General features: G+C 41.0%; 1 protein-coding gene across 1 annotated transcript in view; it reads right to left on the reverse strand.

The window, feature by feature from the left end:
• PIGU (phosphatidylinositol glycan anchor biosynthesis class U) overlaps positions 1–16,641 on the reverse strand; it is an 86,755-nt gene that overhangs the window by 52,848 nt on the left and 17,266 nt on the right. The window contains exon 6 of the mRNA XM_068987260.1: positions 16,179–16,279. Coding sequence (XP_068843361.1) covers positions 16,179–16,279 — 101 coding nt within the window. The remainder of the gene's footprint in view (positions 1–16,178; positions 16,280–16,641) is intronic.

Here is a 16,641-nt window from a genome sequence, read left to right on the forward strand (position 1 = left end):
CATACTCCTAATGCAGGGGCCTGGGTTTGATCCTTGGTCAGAGAACTAGATCCCACATGCCCCAACTAAGAGTTCCCACGCTGCAAGTAAAGATCCCACATGTAGCTACGAAGATCGAAGATCCTGTGTACCACAACTAAGTCCTGGCTCAGCCAAATAATTAATTAATTATTTTTTTAAAAGACCCTTCACTATCTGGGTCTTATTTCCCGAGCTTCATCTCCTACACATCCTACACATCAGAGCTTCATCTCCTACACATCCTCTGTTCTTCAGCTATACTGGATCATTCCCCAATGTCTAAAAACATCATGCCCTTTCATTCTTCTGTGTCTGTTCTCAGCTATTTCTTAGCTGTCCTTCTCTGTCCTCCTTCTAGTACAGACCCATCCTTTAGTGACCAGTTGAAATGTTACTTCCTCTATGAGGCCTAAGCAGAGATGCTAATGATAGTCAAGTATAGCTACCATTTACTCATCACTTACTAGGGGCTAGGCACCTATCCTCTGTATGTCAAAGCTCCTTAGGTGAAGAAACCAAGGTACAGAAACAAAGATAATGTATCATGTTAAGTAATGGGATCATTCAGCTGATTCCAGTGCCCATTTTCTTACTCAATACTCTCATTCAGTACTGACACTCCTCTAATAATTTGCTAATATTTCTCTCTCATGTGTCTGTGAGTTAATCAAAGGCAATAAACCTCTCTTAACTTAGAATCTCTAGCATCTTAGCACAATACCTCGCCTACATGGTGAATGAATGAATATCATTCAGTGATACATGTGAAATCCTTTTTATTTCTGTAATTATCTTGTTTTTATTTGGCTGCACTGTGCAGCTTGTGGACCAGGGATCAAACCCACACCCTCCAAAGTGAAAGTGCAAAGTCCTAACCACTGGACCACCAGGGAGTTCCCCTGAAAACTTTTTTTAAAATCTTAGGAGAAAATCAATTTTCTTTTTTTTTTAATTGAGATATAATTGACATATAACATTACATAAATTTTAGATGTACAACATAATGATTTGACATTTCTACATATTGTGAAATGATCACCTTAAGTCTAATTGAGACCAATGTTCTTGAGAAAGGAAAACTTATGAAGTATAAAATACAGAGTAATGAAACACGGAGTGTTAGTCATTCAGTCATATCCGACTCTTTGCCATCCCATGGACTGTAGCCCTCCAGGCTCTTCTGTCCACAGAATTCTCCAGGCAAGAATACTGGAGTGGGTTGCCATTCCCTTCTCCAGGGGATCTTTCCAACCCAGGGATCGAACCCAGGTCTCCTGCATTGCAGGCAGATTCTTTACCATCTAAGCCATAAGCTGCTTACCATATATTCTGACCTTTAAATAAAACAGACCCTGCAGAATAGCAGTTGAGGACCTGTGGCAGCCAGCCAGCACAGAGGATGTGGAGCAAACTATTATAAGACTGAGGCCTCTGGTCTGGGGGCAGAAAAATGGTCCTGCAATGGTCAGGAGCCTGGTGTGTGGGAGGCTAGGGCATGTGTGGATGGGGCACACGTACAGTCTGAACAACAGTGAGGGGGGAGTGTGGAGGCACACGAGAGACTTAGACAGGGCTGACATGTTTTTAAAAAAAAAAAACTAGAAGAGGCAAAAAGAGTGAATTAGGAAGGCAGGAGGATGGTATGTGCTTGGGACAGGGTCAGGAAAGATAAAAATAAAAGGTGTCTTCAAATATTTTAGACATCCTTGAGAGTCCCTTGGACTGCAAGGAGATCAAACTAGTCAATCCTAAAGGAAATCAACCCTGAATATTCATTGGAAGGACTGATGCTGAAGCTCCAATCCTTTGGCCACCTGATGCAAAGAGCCAACTTACTGGAAAAGACCCTGATGCTGGGAAAGATTGAGGGCAGGAGAAGAGGGCTGCAGAAGGTGAGAAGGTTGGATGGCATCACTGACTTAACGGACATACGTTTAAGCAAACTCTGAGAGACAGGGAAGGACAGGGAAGGCTGGCGTGCTGCAGTCCATGGGGTCACAAAGAGTCGGACACAACTCAGAGACAGAACAACAATACAATATGCAAACATTTCTGGAGTGCCGGTTCTAGGCCAAGCCTGTGCTGAGCGCAGAAGACTGATGACTCAGATAGTTTCTGTCCTCAGGGAGCTCCCAGTAAACAATGACAAAATATGAGAGGAAAGTCCGGTGCAAGTTTTCAGAACCCATCAGGAGAAGATGACGCCTGAGTTTTGAACAATGAGTAGGTGAGGTCTGGCAGTCCAAGGGAACAGCGGTTGCACAGGCAGGAGGGCGGAGGGCGAGGGAAAGAATGGTGTGCTGGGGGTGGAGGGATGAGGATGGTAATTAGCTCAACGTGGCAAAAACAGAGTTGGAAGGAGTGGCTGGAACAGGGTGCAAAAGGGACTTTTGTGAATGTTGGTAACATCCTGTTTCTTAATGTGTAGGTTACTCATCATCTTGTGAAAATTCATTCAACTGTACACTAATGATTTGTGCTCTTTTCTGTATGTTGTACTTCAACAAAAAGTTATAATCTAAAAAGTTTCAGCAAGGGACTTCCCTGGTGGTCCAGTGCTTAAGACCGTTCTTCCAATGCAAGGGGCGAGGGGTTCAATCCCTAGTCGGAGAACTAAGACCCCACATGCCATGCAGTGTGGCCAAAAAAAGTCTCAGCAAGCAAGTAGGTAGGGGTCAAATCAAGGAAGGCTTAGCTTGCATAATCATTCAAGAACATTTCTACAAGCCTGGGCATGGTATCTCAAATGATAATGAAGTGGCAGCCTCAAGAAGACTGAATTTTACCAAAAAAAAAAGATATAATTACTACCATTTATCTGCTAGAATGGCCCAGATACTCAGGCACTAGGTTTTCTGTACCAGCTCTAGTCTTTGGCCTTATCATAAGAATATTAAAGTAAATTAGTCAACTGTATATGTGCACTGGCTACAGGAAATTTCATTATCTAGCCAATCGAGCTTTGACTATGTTTTCCAAGCCTCTATTTGTTTCAGCGTGAAGGCCAAAACAAGCCTTGGCAAGACCTGGGCTAACACTCTGCCTCCAGAGACTATAATTTGAAGGAATCTGGGCCTGGGTCGGGGGCAGAGCTACAGGACAGTGGAGGAATGTCGATGAAGTGGGGCTGTGGGGGCTGGTTCAACATGTGGAATTCAAGTAGAATGAGCAGAGACTGGGACACAAACAGAATAGAATATTCTATTCTGTACTAGAATAGGCAGTGGGACAGACTGGAATGTGGTCAAAAGAACTGAGGTCCCAAGGACACTCAGAAGAGGAAGTTGCACTAGGGCCTGACCAGCAAGCAAGGCAACTGGGCAGGAGGAGGGGCTGGGGCCTGGCTGTGTTCCAGCCTCCCCGCCCAGTATTCTTTCAACAATGCAGGCTTTCTTGGAGTGGTCCATCCATATTAGTGATGATGATGACGATAATTCACTGAGCATATATTCTGTTCCAGCCACAACTATAAGCACTTTAAACCTATTAAGTCATTTAGTCCTTCCAATAATTCCATGAAGTGGGTACTATTTCTATCCCCATTCTACAGATAAGTCAACTGAAGGACAGAGATGTTATTTGCCAAGGGTTCCCAAACTGGTGAACAGTAACAGAAAAGGAACCAAGACAGTCGCATTCCAGAGCCCCTAGTCTTTAACTGCGTCACTATGCTACCTTCTTGACCTCAGTCCATGACTGTATCATTAACATCATAACAAACAGAGCAACTATTTGCAGATAGGCAACTATTGGGTTTTTGTTTCTTGTTTATTCCTCCACTAATCCATGAGGCTGATCTTATCTGTGTGATCAAACTGAAGCTCTAGAGGCTGTGTGATTTGCCTGAGGCCTCAGCAGTGGCCACAGGACTGGAAAAGGTCAGTTTTCATTCCAATCGCAAAGAAAGGCAATGCAAAAGAATGCTCAAACTACCGCACAATTGCACTCATCTCACATGCTAGTAAAGTAATGCTCAAAATTCTCCAAGCCAGGCTTCAGCAATATGTGAACCGTAAACTTCCTGATGCTCAAGCTGATTTTAGAAAAGGCAGAGGAACCAGAGATCAAATTGCCAACATCCGCTGGATCATTGAAAAAGCAAGAGAGTTCCAGAAAAACATCTATTTTTGCTTTATTGACTATGCCAAAGCCTTTGACTGTGTGGATCACAATAAACTGTGGAAAATTCTGAAACAGATGGGAATACTAGACCACCTAACCTGCCTCTTGAGAAATCTGTATGCAGGTCAGGAAGCAACAGTTAGAACTGGACATGGAACAACAGACTGGTTCCAAATAGGAAAAGGAGTATGTCAAGGCTATATATTGTCACCCTGCTTATTTAACTTATATGCAGAGTAAATCATGAGAAACGCTGGACTGGAAGAAACACAAGCTGGAATCAAGATTGCCAGGAGAAATATCAATAACCTCACATATGCAGATGACACCACCCTTATGGCAGAAAGTGAAGAGGAACTAAAAAGCCTCTTGATGAAAGTGAAAGAGGAGAGTGAAAAAGTTGGCTTAAAGCTCAACACTCAGAAAACGAAGATCATGGCATCCGCTCCCATCACTTCATGGGAAATAGATGGGGAAACAGTGGAAACAGTGTCAGACTTTATTTTGGGGGGCTCCAAAATCACTGCAGATGGTGATTGCAGCCATGAAATTAAAAGACGCTTACTCCTTGGAAGAAGAGTTATGACCAACCTAGATAGTATATTCAAAAGCAGAGACATTACTCTGCCGACTAAGGTCCGTATAGTCAAGGCTATGGTTTTTCCTGTGGTCATGTATGGATGTGAGAGTTGGACTGTGAAGAAGGCTGAGTGCTGAAGAATTGATGCTTTTGAACTATGGTGTTGGAGAAGACTCCTGAGAATCCCTTGGACTGCAAGGAGATCCAACCAGTCCATTCTAAAGGAGCTCAGTCCTGGGTGTTCTTTGGAAGGAATGATGCTAAAGCTGAAACTCCAGTACTTTGGCCACCTCATGCAAAGAGTTGACTCATTGGAAAAGATTCTGATGCTGGGAGGGATTGGGGGCAGGAGGAGAAGGGGACGACAGAGGATGAGATGGCTGGATGGCATCACGGACTCGATGGACCTGAGTCTGAGTGAACTCCGGGAGTTGGTGATGGACAGGGAGGCCTGGCGTGCTGCGATTCATGGGCTCACAAAGAGTCGGACAAGACTGAGCGACTGAACTGAACTGAACTCAGCAATGGTCTAAAACAAACAGGTTTCGAAGTTGGGTTGATCTGACAAAATCCCAGCCTGGTTCATCCTAGGGTCCTTGGGCCTGTGAGGTTACCCAGAGGAACCACATATGGAAGTGATGGGTTCATCAGGGCTCAGGATCACCACTCTGCCATGTTCTTCCAGAGCTCCAGGAAGAGAACCTCTCATTTTAACCTTCTCCCAGTCCTTTTCAGAAGACTCAGGGAGATCCTGTCTATCCTGAGGGGTCTTTTAAATAGGAAGATAATATTAAGAGTAACAATCAGCACCACCATTTACTGAGCCTCCAGTACCTGCCCCAACAATACACTGTTTCACATTACCATCTCATTCATTATGTTCCCTTTACACAGTAGAGATTGTTTCAGTCCCCATGTTATAGACAAGGAAACTGAGGCCCCAAACAGTTAAGTCACTTACTTAAGGTGATATTGTCAGAAGGGCTGGAGCTACAGTTAGCCACCAGGTCTGTCTCGACTAAAAACAATGCACAACCTAAAAAGTTGAGATTTATGTTTTATTTGGTGGACAAGACTGAGGACTTAAGCTTGAGACAAACCATCTCAGATAGCTTTCAGAGACTGCTTCGAAGAAGTAAGGGAAGAACCAGGATATATAGCCGTTTTTTTGTTTTAAACTTTATTTTCTATTAGGGTATAGCTGATTAACAATGTTGTGATAGTTTCAGGTGAACAGTGAAGGGACTAAGCCATGCATATACATGTACCCTACCCACTCCAGTGTTCTTGCCTGGAGAATCCCAGGGACGGGGGAGCCTGGTGGGCTGCCGTCTATGGGATCACACAGAGTTGGATACCACTGAAGAGACTTAGTAGCAGCAGCAGCACCATACAAGTACCCTATGGTAGTTTTTGAAACAAAGACCAGGTAATTTGAACATCAAAAGTCTCCTGTTAATGAAAGAAAACTAGATATCTCAAGTTAAGGAATTTAGCACTTTTCTTTAAAAAAGCAGATGCAAGAGTCTCACTGAAATCATTCCTTTGATATGCACCTCAGCTACCTGGGTGGGTACATTCTCACCCTGAGTCTCCTCAGGGTACACTGTCTGGGGGGAAGCGGGGAAAGGGGTGGGGAGGCTGCAGCACTGACGGCTAGATAGGTCATCCTGTTTCTATCCTGAGTTCCTTCCAGATTCACTTTGGGGCAGCTGGAATGTGATGCTTGAGGGCTGCAACACCCTTTATTTACTGATTTTGAAGACAACATTTTTTTGTTGACATCTATCTGACATCAGAGGAGCCTGAGCTCTTACTCTGGACTACCTCTGGTAGTACTGATCTTTCTTTTTCCTTGGGAAGCAAGTGCTGTCATCCAGGCCTCTTTTGGTGGAATAAGGACAGTTGGAAGGGTCCTTAGGCAGCAAACCTCAAGAATTTCCAGTCTGGAGCATCTCACTGTTGACAAACAACCACAGTGAAGAGGCAAGATACCTATTAACATCTGTTTGTTTTCCTTGTGAAAACCTAATGAAGACAACTTCAGAGGGATGGAGTATTTTAACTAGCTCACAGATAGGCAGAGTACTCCTTCACCAAAGCTCCAACCTCTGAACTGAAACCAAAGCCACTTCACTAAACTAACATCAACCCTGCCTACAGACCTGCGTTTCCAGGCCAACACCCCAACAAGGACATCACAATACACTGGCCTGGACCTTGTCCTGGCCTGTGGCTCTTGATGTGTCCCAGACAACCCTGGCCTGACATACAGGAAGTCAAGGGAGGGCAAGGAGTCAAGGGGACAATGCAAATGAGGCCACTCCCTTCTGAGGGGACACTTGCTCCATCGAAGTCTGGGAAGAGAGATACTAAGTTAACTTCCACGATCCCTCATCAATTAAGTTACTTTAAATTATGTGCTCATTGAAGAAACTTTGAGGAAGAAACAAAAATTACTCATGAACTTACTCTACTAGAAACAAGTACTCTTTTGGAATCTATTTTCTATTTGTGCTGTGGTTTTCACATAGTTGAGATTATATTTTATTAAAATATATAATTTTGTACTCAGTTTTAAAAAATAAATGTTCTCTCACATAATTTAGAATTATTATTAAATATCATGTGCATGGGTAAACTGTATTTTCTTTAATTACATCGGCAAACTTACGTTTTACTCAGTCATTCCTCTATTTTGAAGTAGTTTCCAATTTTTCTATTATAAATAATCCTTAATTAATGACTTTGTATCATAAAGCCTGGTAATTCTGCATTATTTTGGAATTAGGTTATCAAAACTAAAATTCATAAAAGTACAAACATTTTACTGCCAAACTGCTTCTCAAGAGGGTTGTACTAATTTATAAGTCAACTTGCAATGTGGGAAAATGCCAATTTGCCAGCACTTTGCCAGCACTGAGAATTATCTTCTAAAATCTTTGCCAATTTGAAAGGGAATAAAAAAAGCCACTTCTCTGTGTTTTCAATTTGCTTTATTAGTTATCTAATAACTAATATCTGAGGTTATTGATTTCTCCCTGCAATCTTGATTCCAGTTTGTGCTTCATCCAGCCCAGCATTTCAAAACATGATGTACTCTGCATAGAAGTTAAATAAGCAGGGTGACAATATACAACCTTGATGTACTCCTTTCCCAATCTGGAACCAGTTCATGTCCAGTCCTAACTGTTGCTTCTTGACCTGCATACAGATTTCTCAGGAGGCAGATCAGGTGGTCTGGTATTCCCATCTTTTGAAGAATTTTCCAGTTTGTTGTGATCCACACAGTCAAAGGCTTTGGCATAGTCAATAAAGCAGAAGTAGATATTTTTTCTGGAACTCTCTTGCTTTTTTGATGATCCAGTGGATGTTGGCAATTTGATCTCTGGTTCCTCTGCCTTTTCTTAATCCAGCTTGAACATCGGGAAGCTCATGGTTCACATATTATTGAAGCCTGGCTTGGAGGATTTTGAGCATTACTTTGCTAGAGTGTGAGATGAGTGCAATTGTGCGATAGTTTGAATATTCTTTGGCATTGCCTTTCTTTGGGATTGGAATGAAAACTGACCTCTTCCAGTCCTGTGGATACTGCTGAGTTATCCAAATTTGCTGGCATAATTGAGTGCAGCACTTTCACAGCATCATCTTTTAGGATTTGAAATAGCTCAACTGGAATTCCATCACCTCCACTAGCTTTGTTCGTAACAATGCTTGTTAAGGCCCACTTGACTTTGCACTCCAGGATGTCTGGCTCAAGATGAGTGATCACACCATCGAGGTTATCTGGGTCATGAAGATCTTTTTTGTATAGTTCTTCTGTGTATTCTTGCCACCTCTTCTTAATATCTTCTGCTTCTGTTAGGTCCTTACCATTTCTGTCCTTTACTGTGCCCATCTTTGCTTGAAATGTTCCCTTGGTACCTCTAATTTTTTGAAGAGAGCTCTGGTCTTTCCTATTCTATTGTTTTTCTTGCATTGATCACTGAGGAAGGCTTTCTTCTCTCTCCCTGTTATTCTCTGGAACTCTGCATTCAAATGGGTATATCTTTCCTTTTCTCCTTTGCCTTTAGCTTCTCTTTTTTTCTCAGCTATTTGTAAGGCCTCCTCAGATAACCATTCTGTCTTTTTGCATTTCTTTTTCTAGGGGATGGTCTTGATCCCTGCCTCCTGTACAAGGTCACTAACCTCTGTTCATAGTTCTTCAGGCACTCTATCAGATTTAATCCCTTGAATCTATTTGTCACTTCCACTGTATAATCATTAAGGGATGTGATTTAGGTCATACTTGAATGGTCCAGTGGTTTTCCCTATTTCTTCAATTTAAGTCTGAATTTGGCAATAAGGAGTTCATGATCTGAGCCACAGTCAGCTCTGAGTCTTGTTTTGTTGACTGTATACAGCTTCTCCATCTTTGGCTGCAAAGAATATAATCAATCTGATTTTGGTATTGACCATCTGGTGATGTCCATATGTAGAGTCTTCTCTTGTGTTTGTGGAAGAGGGTGTTTGCTATGACCAGTGCGTTCTCTTGGCAAAACTCTGTTAGCCTTTGCCCTGGTTCATTCTGTACTCCAAGGCCAAATTTGCCTGTTATTCCAGGTATCTCTTGACTTCCTACCTTTGCATTCCAGTCCCCTATAATGAAAAGGACATCTTTTTTGGGGGTTACTTCTAAAAGATCTTGAACGTTTTCATAGAACCATTCAACCATTCAACTGGCTGAGGCATAGACTTGAATTACTGTGATATTGAACGGTATCACAAAATCACTGCAGATGGTAACTGCAGCCATGAAATTAAAAGACGCTTGCTCCTTGGAAGAAAAGCTATGACCAACCTAGACAGCATATGAAAAAGCAGAGACACTACTTTGCCAACAAAGGTCTGTCTAGTCAAAGCTATGGTTTTTCCAGTAGTCATATATGGATGTGAGAGTTGGACTATAAAGCTGAGCGCCAAAGAACTGAAGCTTTTGAACTGTGGTGTTGGAGAAGATTCTTGAGAGTCCCTTGGACTGCAAGGAGAACCAACCAATCTATCCTAAAGGAAATCAGTCCTCAATATTCATTGGAAGGACTGATGCTGAAGTTGAAACTCCAATACTTTGGCCACCTGATGCAAAGGACTGACTCATTGGAAAATGCCCCTGATGCTGTGAAGGATTGAAGGCGGGAGGAAAAGGGGATGACAGAGAATGAGATGGTTGCATGGCATCACTGACTCAATGGACATGATTTTGAGTAAGCTTCAGGAGTTGGTGACGGACAGGGAAGCCTGGCGTGCTGCAGTCCATGGGATCACAGAGAGTTGGACATGACTGAGTGACTGAACTGAACTGAACAGTTATCTATGGAGTTGAGTATTTCTTCGTCGTTTTTAGTCATTTATATCCCTTCTTCTGTGAATTCTCCCAACTGTTTTCACCTTTAATGAATTGTTCCATCATTAATTTCATTAAATATCTAATTATGTGGTACAAATGTGAAATGTAGAACTAAGAGTTGCAAATTTTATAACTGAACTAACTTTGTGTATACTGTTAATAGAGATTACTAATATACTCAAAGAGTTAGAGTAGTTTGGAGACCTAACTAAAATAAAATTCTGGAAATATTTTAACAGATTAGAAATGTTACTTGTGACAGTCTCTATTTATAGCCGCCAACAATGGAAAATAACTTAGGTGTCCAGCAAAAGGGAAGGCCTGGAACCCCATGACAAGTATACCTGAGGAATGGAAGAGGAGGTGGGGTAGGGTGGGATGATAAAAGACTTTTACTTCTCATTTCATATGTTTGAACTTCTTTTATTTTTACCAAGTACTTGAACTACTCCTAAAACTTAAAAAAATTAAATTTAGATTTAAAGAAACTAACAAATATATGACCAATATCATACATGATTCATATGAGACAAATAATAAAAGTAAAACAAAATTGTGCATACAGTATCACAAAAAAGTTTATAAAATTCACTTGACAGAAATCTGGAGTGACATAATAAAAAATTTTTTCTGTGGAATCAAAAACAGTGTGGCTGCCAAAGAGTTTTATATACTTTTTAATATGATTTTTCCCCCTCAAACAAAATCTTTTCATTGACCTAAGAAGTCTTATGAAAGGTGTTCTTCAAATGATATACTTTACATTTTTGTGTGAGACTCCTATTGTACATACCTCAGAGGGCATGGCTTCAGTCTTTCTGCCTTTGTGCTTGGCTATTTTATTATTATTCTTTTAATGTCTGGGCATATCGTGTGGCATGTGAGATCTTATTTCCCTGACCAGGTATAGAACTTTCACCCCCTGCATTAGAAGTGAGGAGTCTTAAGCACTGGACTGCCAGGGAAATTCCTCAGCTATTTTAAAGGTAACATTTCCAAAGACCAGTGTTCAATCCCTTCTGCCAGGTAGCAGCAGATAGTTCTTACTTTAATGGACACCAGGCACCTTGATAAATGAATCTACCTGAGATAGCACTCTGGAAATAGGAACTAAGGTGGGGGTGTTCACAAACAGCAAAGAGTCATTTCAAGTAATCTGACAGTAAGTTAAACTAAGCAACCTACAGAAAGACCACCACAACCACTCCAAGAGAAGCAATGTCTTAAAAAGACCCAGGTCCTTCCATGTGCTACCCTAGACAAGGTAAACTCTAGGTAAAAGGCTCTATGTGTAACTTTTGAGTCTTTGTTCCCTAAGTGTGTGAACTATTCAGTAATAATGTAGGGAAACAAGGGCTCTCATACATTTCTTATGCCAGTATAAGTTGGTAAAACTCTTGAAGGCAATTTAGTGATAAATTTCAGAAATCCTAAGGAAGGTATATAGCCTATGACACAAAAATTCTATTTCTAGGACTCTATTTCTCTGGTAAGAAAATAATTGAACATGGGTGTGAAAATTACTGTTAGAAATTACATTACAGAATTAACTGTATGGGAATTCCCTGGGCATCCAGTGGTTAGGACTCAGCACTTTCACTGCTGGGGGCAGGGTTTGATCCCTGGTTGGGGAACTATGCCTGGTGATGAAGCCAAAAAAATTTTTAAATAAAAAGAAGGAAAATTAACTGTAATACTATTTAAACAGCTGAAAACTGAAAACTATTAACTAGTATTTAATAGTAGAAGTTGGTTAAAGAATTTCTATTATTGGTCAACACAATGGAACAGTAAGCAGCCATGAAAAATGACAGACAAAATGTTTATTGACATTTGCAGCAGGCCATATTTTTGGTGCCAATTCTTTATCCCTCCCTATGTCCAGGCTCTTTGCCATATAACTTTGCAGTGCACTCCCACTGTGGATGGGGAAGTATCTACCCCTGAGCTCAGACATATGTTATGTCTGCATCATGTGATACAACCAGAAACTTCAAATGCTCAAGCCTCACAGTTGTGTCTCTGCCATCAGTATGAGAAGAATATACTTAAATTAGTCCCCTGGTCCATGAGGATGACAGACATGCGGAGAAGAGCCCAGCCTAGATTAGCCAACTACAGCTAGCTGTTGATGCATGAATGAGCCCCGATGAAACCAAGAGACTGTCTAGGCACATCCAACCTATATCAGCTGACACCTAGCTGACTTACAGACATACGAGCGAAGTAAACGTTTACTGTTGTTTTAAGCCACTGAGTTTTGGAGTGCTTTGTCAAATAACATTTTTGTGGCAACAGTTAATTGATACATTTAAAAGTCTAAAAGGAAAATGGGGGGAAAATCTGGAAATATATACCTCTAATGTGAGTTTGAGTGAACTCCAGGAGTTGGTGATGGACAGGGAGGCCTGGCGTACTAAGGTGCATGGGGTCACAAAGAGTCGGACTGGAGAAGGAAATGGCAACCCACTCCAGTGGTCTTGCCTGGAGAATCCCAGGGACGGGGGAGCCTGAGGGGCTGCCCGTCTATGGGGTTGCACAGAGTCGGACACGACTGAAGTGACTTAGCAGCAGCAAAGAGTCGGACACAACTGAGCAACTGAACTGAATGCTAATCAACAGAGGATGAGATGGCTGGATGGCATCACCAACTCAATGAACATGAGTTTGAGCAAACTCTGCGAGACAGTGAAGGACAGGGAAGCCTGGCGTGCTGCAGTCCATGGGGTCTCAAAGAGTCGGACACGACTTAGAGACTGCACAAAAACAACAAATCACATGTATGTCATTTTTTCCTCCAAAAACCTCACTGAAATGACAATAAAGCACTAAAAATTGTCTTAAATCACAAAAAGCTGGAGAAGAGGTTATAGTAAAATAAATTTTAATAGTGGAAACATTAAAAGCAGGAAGAAGAGGGGACTTCCTTGGTGGTCCAGTGGTTAGGAATTTGCCTTGCAGTGCAAGAGATTTGGGTTCCATCCTGGTCAGGGAACTAAGATTCCACATGCAGCAGAGCAATTAAGCCTGTGGGCCACAACTACTGAGCCTGCATGCTCCTGAGCCCTCGCACCACAACTAGAGAACCTGGGTGCGGCAACAAAAGATCCCACATGAAGCAAAAAATATCCCACATGCCGCAATAAAACCTGATGCAGTCAAACAAATATTTTTAAAAATGAAACAATATTAAGATGCATTAACAAAAACTATTTTTTTAAAAAAGGAGGAGGAAGAGGGATAAATGAGCAATATGGAAGAGATTACAACTTAACGGCCTACAGATATGAATACCAATAAAAATCAGGCCAACTCACCCCATTCTGAGAAATACAGCACCTTGAAGATATCAGATACTATGGTAGGTGGGGTAAGTTACAGAGATGAAAATCAAACTGAAAGGTTTTGTACAGGCCAGCCAGAACCCCAGGTCTCATCTCAACTATGTGCAATCAGTCAGCTACCTCTACACAGCCTCACCCTTTATTCTACTCTACCCCTAGAGATTATAGTTCTGGAGAAAATTAACTAGAGGCACAGGTCAAGGGATATTAAGCACAGTAATAGGCTAAAGAGAAGTGTGGACTAAAGAGTAGTAATGAGATTACATAAAAATGTAAGAAAGAGAAAAATACTGTATATGAACACATACATATGGAATTTAGAAAAAATGGTACTGATGAACCTATTTTACAAGGCAGGAATAACGTGGAGAATAGACTAGTGCACACAGCAGGGGAAGGAGAGGGTGGGACAAACTGAGAGAGTAACTGACATATATACAATACTGTGTGTGAAATAGATGGCTAGTGGGAAGCTTCTGTATAACACAGGGAGCTCAGCTTAGTGCTCTGTGATGACCTAGAGCGGTGGGTAGGAGGGAGGCTCAAGAGGGAGGGGATATATGCATACTTATAGCTGATTCATCCCTGGAGTAGGAAACGGCAACCCACTCTAGTATTCTTGCCTGGAATATCCCATGGACAGAGGAGTCTGGCTGGCTACAGTCCATGGGGTCGCAAAGAGTTGGACAGGACTGAGTGACTGAGCACACACATAGCTGATTCATGTTATTGTACAGCAGAAACAACACTGTAAAGCAATTATCCTTCAGTTTAAAAAAAATTTATGTATTTCAACCAGCCCCCTCCCCTGCTACTGCCCTCACAACTCCAGCAGTTGATAACATAAACCCCCTACCCCGCTGCAGTTCCAACCCTGTTACCCTTATGCAGGGAACTGGAAGATTCCTCTGTGGAAAAACTAAATACATTCAGAGGAAAAGAAAACCTATAAATGATGACATTTAGGGATCCCTCCATCAAAAAGTCAGCCAACTGTCTGATCTTGCTACAGTGAGAGTGATCCATCAACAAGTCTTGCCCATGTACACAGTCTCAAATCAACAAGTTAGTATAATATCCTTAAATAATAAGCAGACAGCTAAGGATCACTATAAATAAGAGAAAATCTCCCCACATGAAAGACAGACCTCAAGATAAACAGGAAAAAAAAATAGGCAGCCATGGGTGGGGGGAAAGGGGGCGAGTCCAGGAAGACAAAGGGATCATGGTTAGAACAAACGGAAACTAAAAACAAAAACAAAAGCAAGAAAACTCAGCTTAGAGAGGACACTGTGCAACAAAGTAAGAATGATGCCTCAGAGAAATAACTGGAGACCAACAAAGAACTTAAAAGTATAAAATAAAAATTAAAAATTCCATATAAGAGTCAAAAGATAAAAACAAGTAAGTATTCCAGAAAAAAGAGGAAGTAAAAATGATGGGAAAAATCAACAGAAAATAAAACATGCAAATTAGATCAAAGCAGGGGGCCTGGGTTCGATCCTTGGTCAGGAACTAAGATCCCACATGCTGTAAGACCTCACATGCCACAATTGAAGAGTTCATATGCTGCAACGGAGATGGATGATCCTGCATGCTACAACTAAATTAATAAATAAAAGCAATTAAAAAAAAAAAACAATAGATTCTCAATGTAGAGGAAGTAGTCTTCTTTCAGAAGAAGATGCCATCGAGACTTTCACAGCTAGAGAGGAGAAGTCAATGCCTGGTTTCAAAGGACAAGCTGATTCTCTTCTGTGGGGCTAATTTTTTTTTTTAATCAATAAACTATGTTTAAATTAAGCTATGTACACTGTTTTAGATATAATGTTATTGCATACTTAACAGAATATAGTATAATGTAGACATGACTTTTATAGGTACTAGGAAACCAAAAAATTCCTGACTCACTTGATTGCAATATTTGCTTTATTGCTGTGATCTGGAACCAAACCCACAATATCTCTGAGGCATGTCTGTATTATTAGGCACTTGAAAGATCTAGCAGAGCAACTGGGGGAAAAAACAGTGAGTGGTACAAAAGGATTAAGCACAACAAAAACAAGCAAAAACGCCACAATTGAAAAAAAAAAAAAAGTTTGTACAAATAGAAAAAATAACCATAGTTACTACTTTTCCCAGTAGTGAATAATACCTATACTGTCATAAAATATAGGTACTAACTACTGATTTAATCAAAGCTGTAAAGGACTTCCCTGGTGGTCCAGTGGTTAAGATTCCACTTTTCCACTGCAGGGAGCACCAGCAAAGAAACAGGTATCAAAGAGCTAAACTGTTATCTCCCATAATGAGAATCAGCAATAGATAATGAATGTCTAAAATTCATAATTCATCAAACAGCAATACTAGGTCTTATTTACAAACATGGAAATAGATACTAGCAAAAAAAATTAGCTCCTTCAAAGAACTTGAACTAGGGATAGGAAGAAGGAGGCACAGTGCCGGTGTTCTCATTGTAAGCCTTTTAGAATTTTCTTGTTTTTGTTCAAACTATGTTAACAGTGACTCTCTGAGTGGTAGAATCAGGGTGTTTTAATTTTTTCTCTTGGCTTATCTGAAATTTCTAAAATAATATTATACTACTTGTGTATTTTTAAAAAATCTTTTTGAATGCTGTTTTTTGTTTTTAATCCACTGCATAAGTGTTACAAAAAACCCTGCACAAATCAGGAACTGAGGTTTGTTCTCTCCTTTGGGGCCTTACCTTTCATTGTAGCCAAAATGAAGAAAGCAATGAGGGTGTTGTTGATGGCGCAGGTAGACTTGGCAACACAAGACAAGATCGTGTAGGGATTTAAAAGATAGCTGGAGAAAAACACACATATCTGACATTAGTGATTCTGGTCAAAGGACCAGGGAGGCCTGGCCACCACAGAGAGAAAGTTCTTGAGGCTTACTAAAAGCATACTTAAGGGAAGGCAACATCTTAGAAATGAGTTCTCCTAAGTAAAAGAGGATGGAGTAGGGTTGCAGCCAGTGAATAAAAGGCACTGAACATTTACTGCTTATTTGTTGCCATGTGTTTTATAGGAAAACCATCATATTTCATCATCACAGAGATTCTAGAAACCAGCAATAACACTACTCTCATTTTGCAGATGAGAAAACCAAAACTCAGTGGTTAAGTAACAAGCTTAAGGTTTTACAAGCTAATAAATACATTCAAA

The sequence above is a fragment of the Capricornis sumatraensis genome, chromosome 15 (assembly GCF_032405125.1).
Source record: "Capricornis sumatraensis isolate serow.1 chromosome 15, serow.2, whole genome shotgun sequence".
NCBI lineage: Eukaryota > Metazoa > Chordata > Mammalia > Artiodactyla > Bovidae > Capricornis > Capricornis sumatraensis.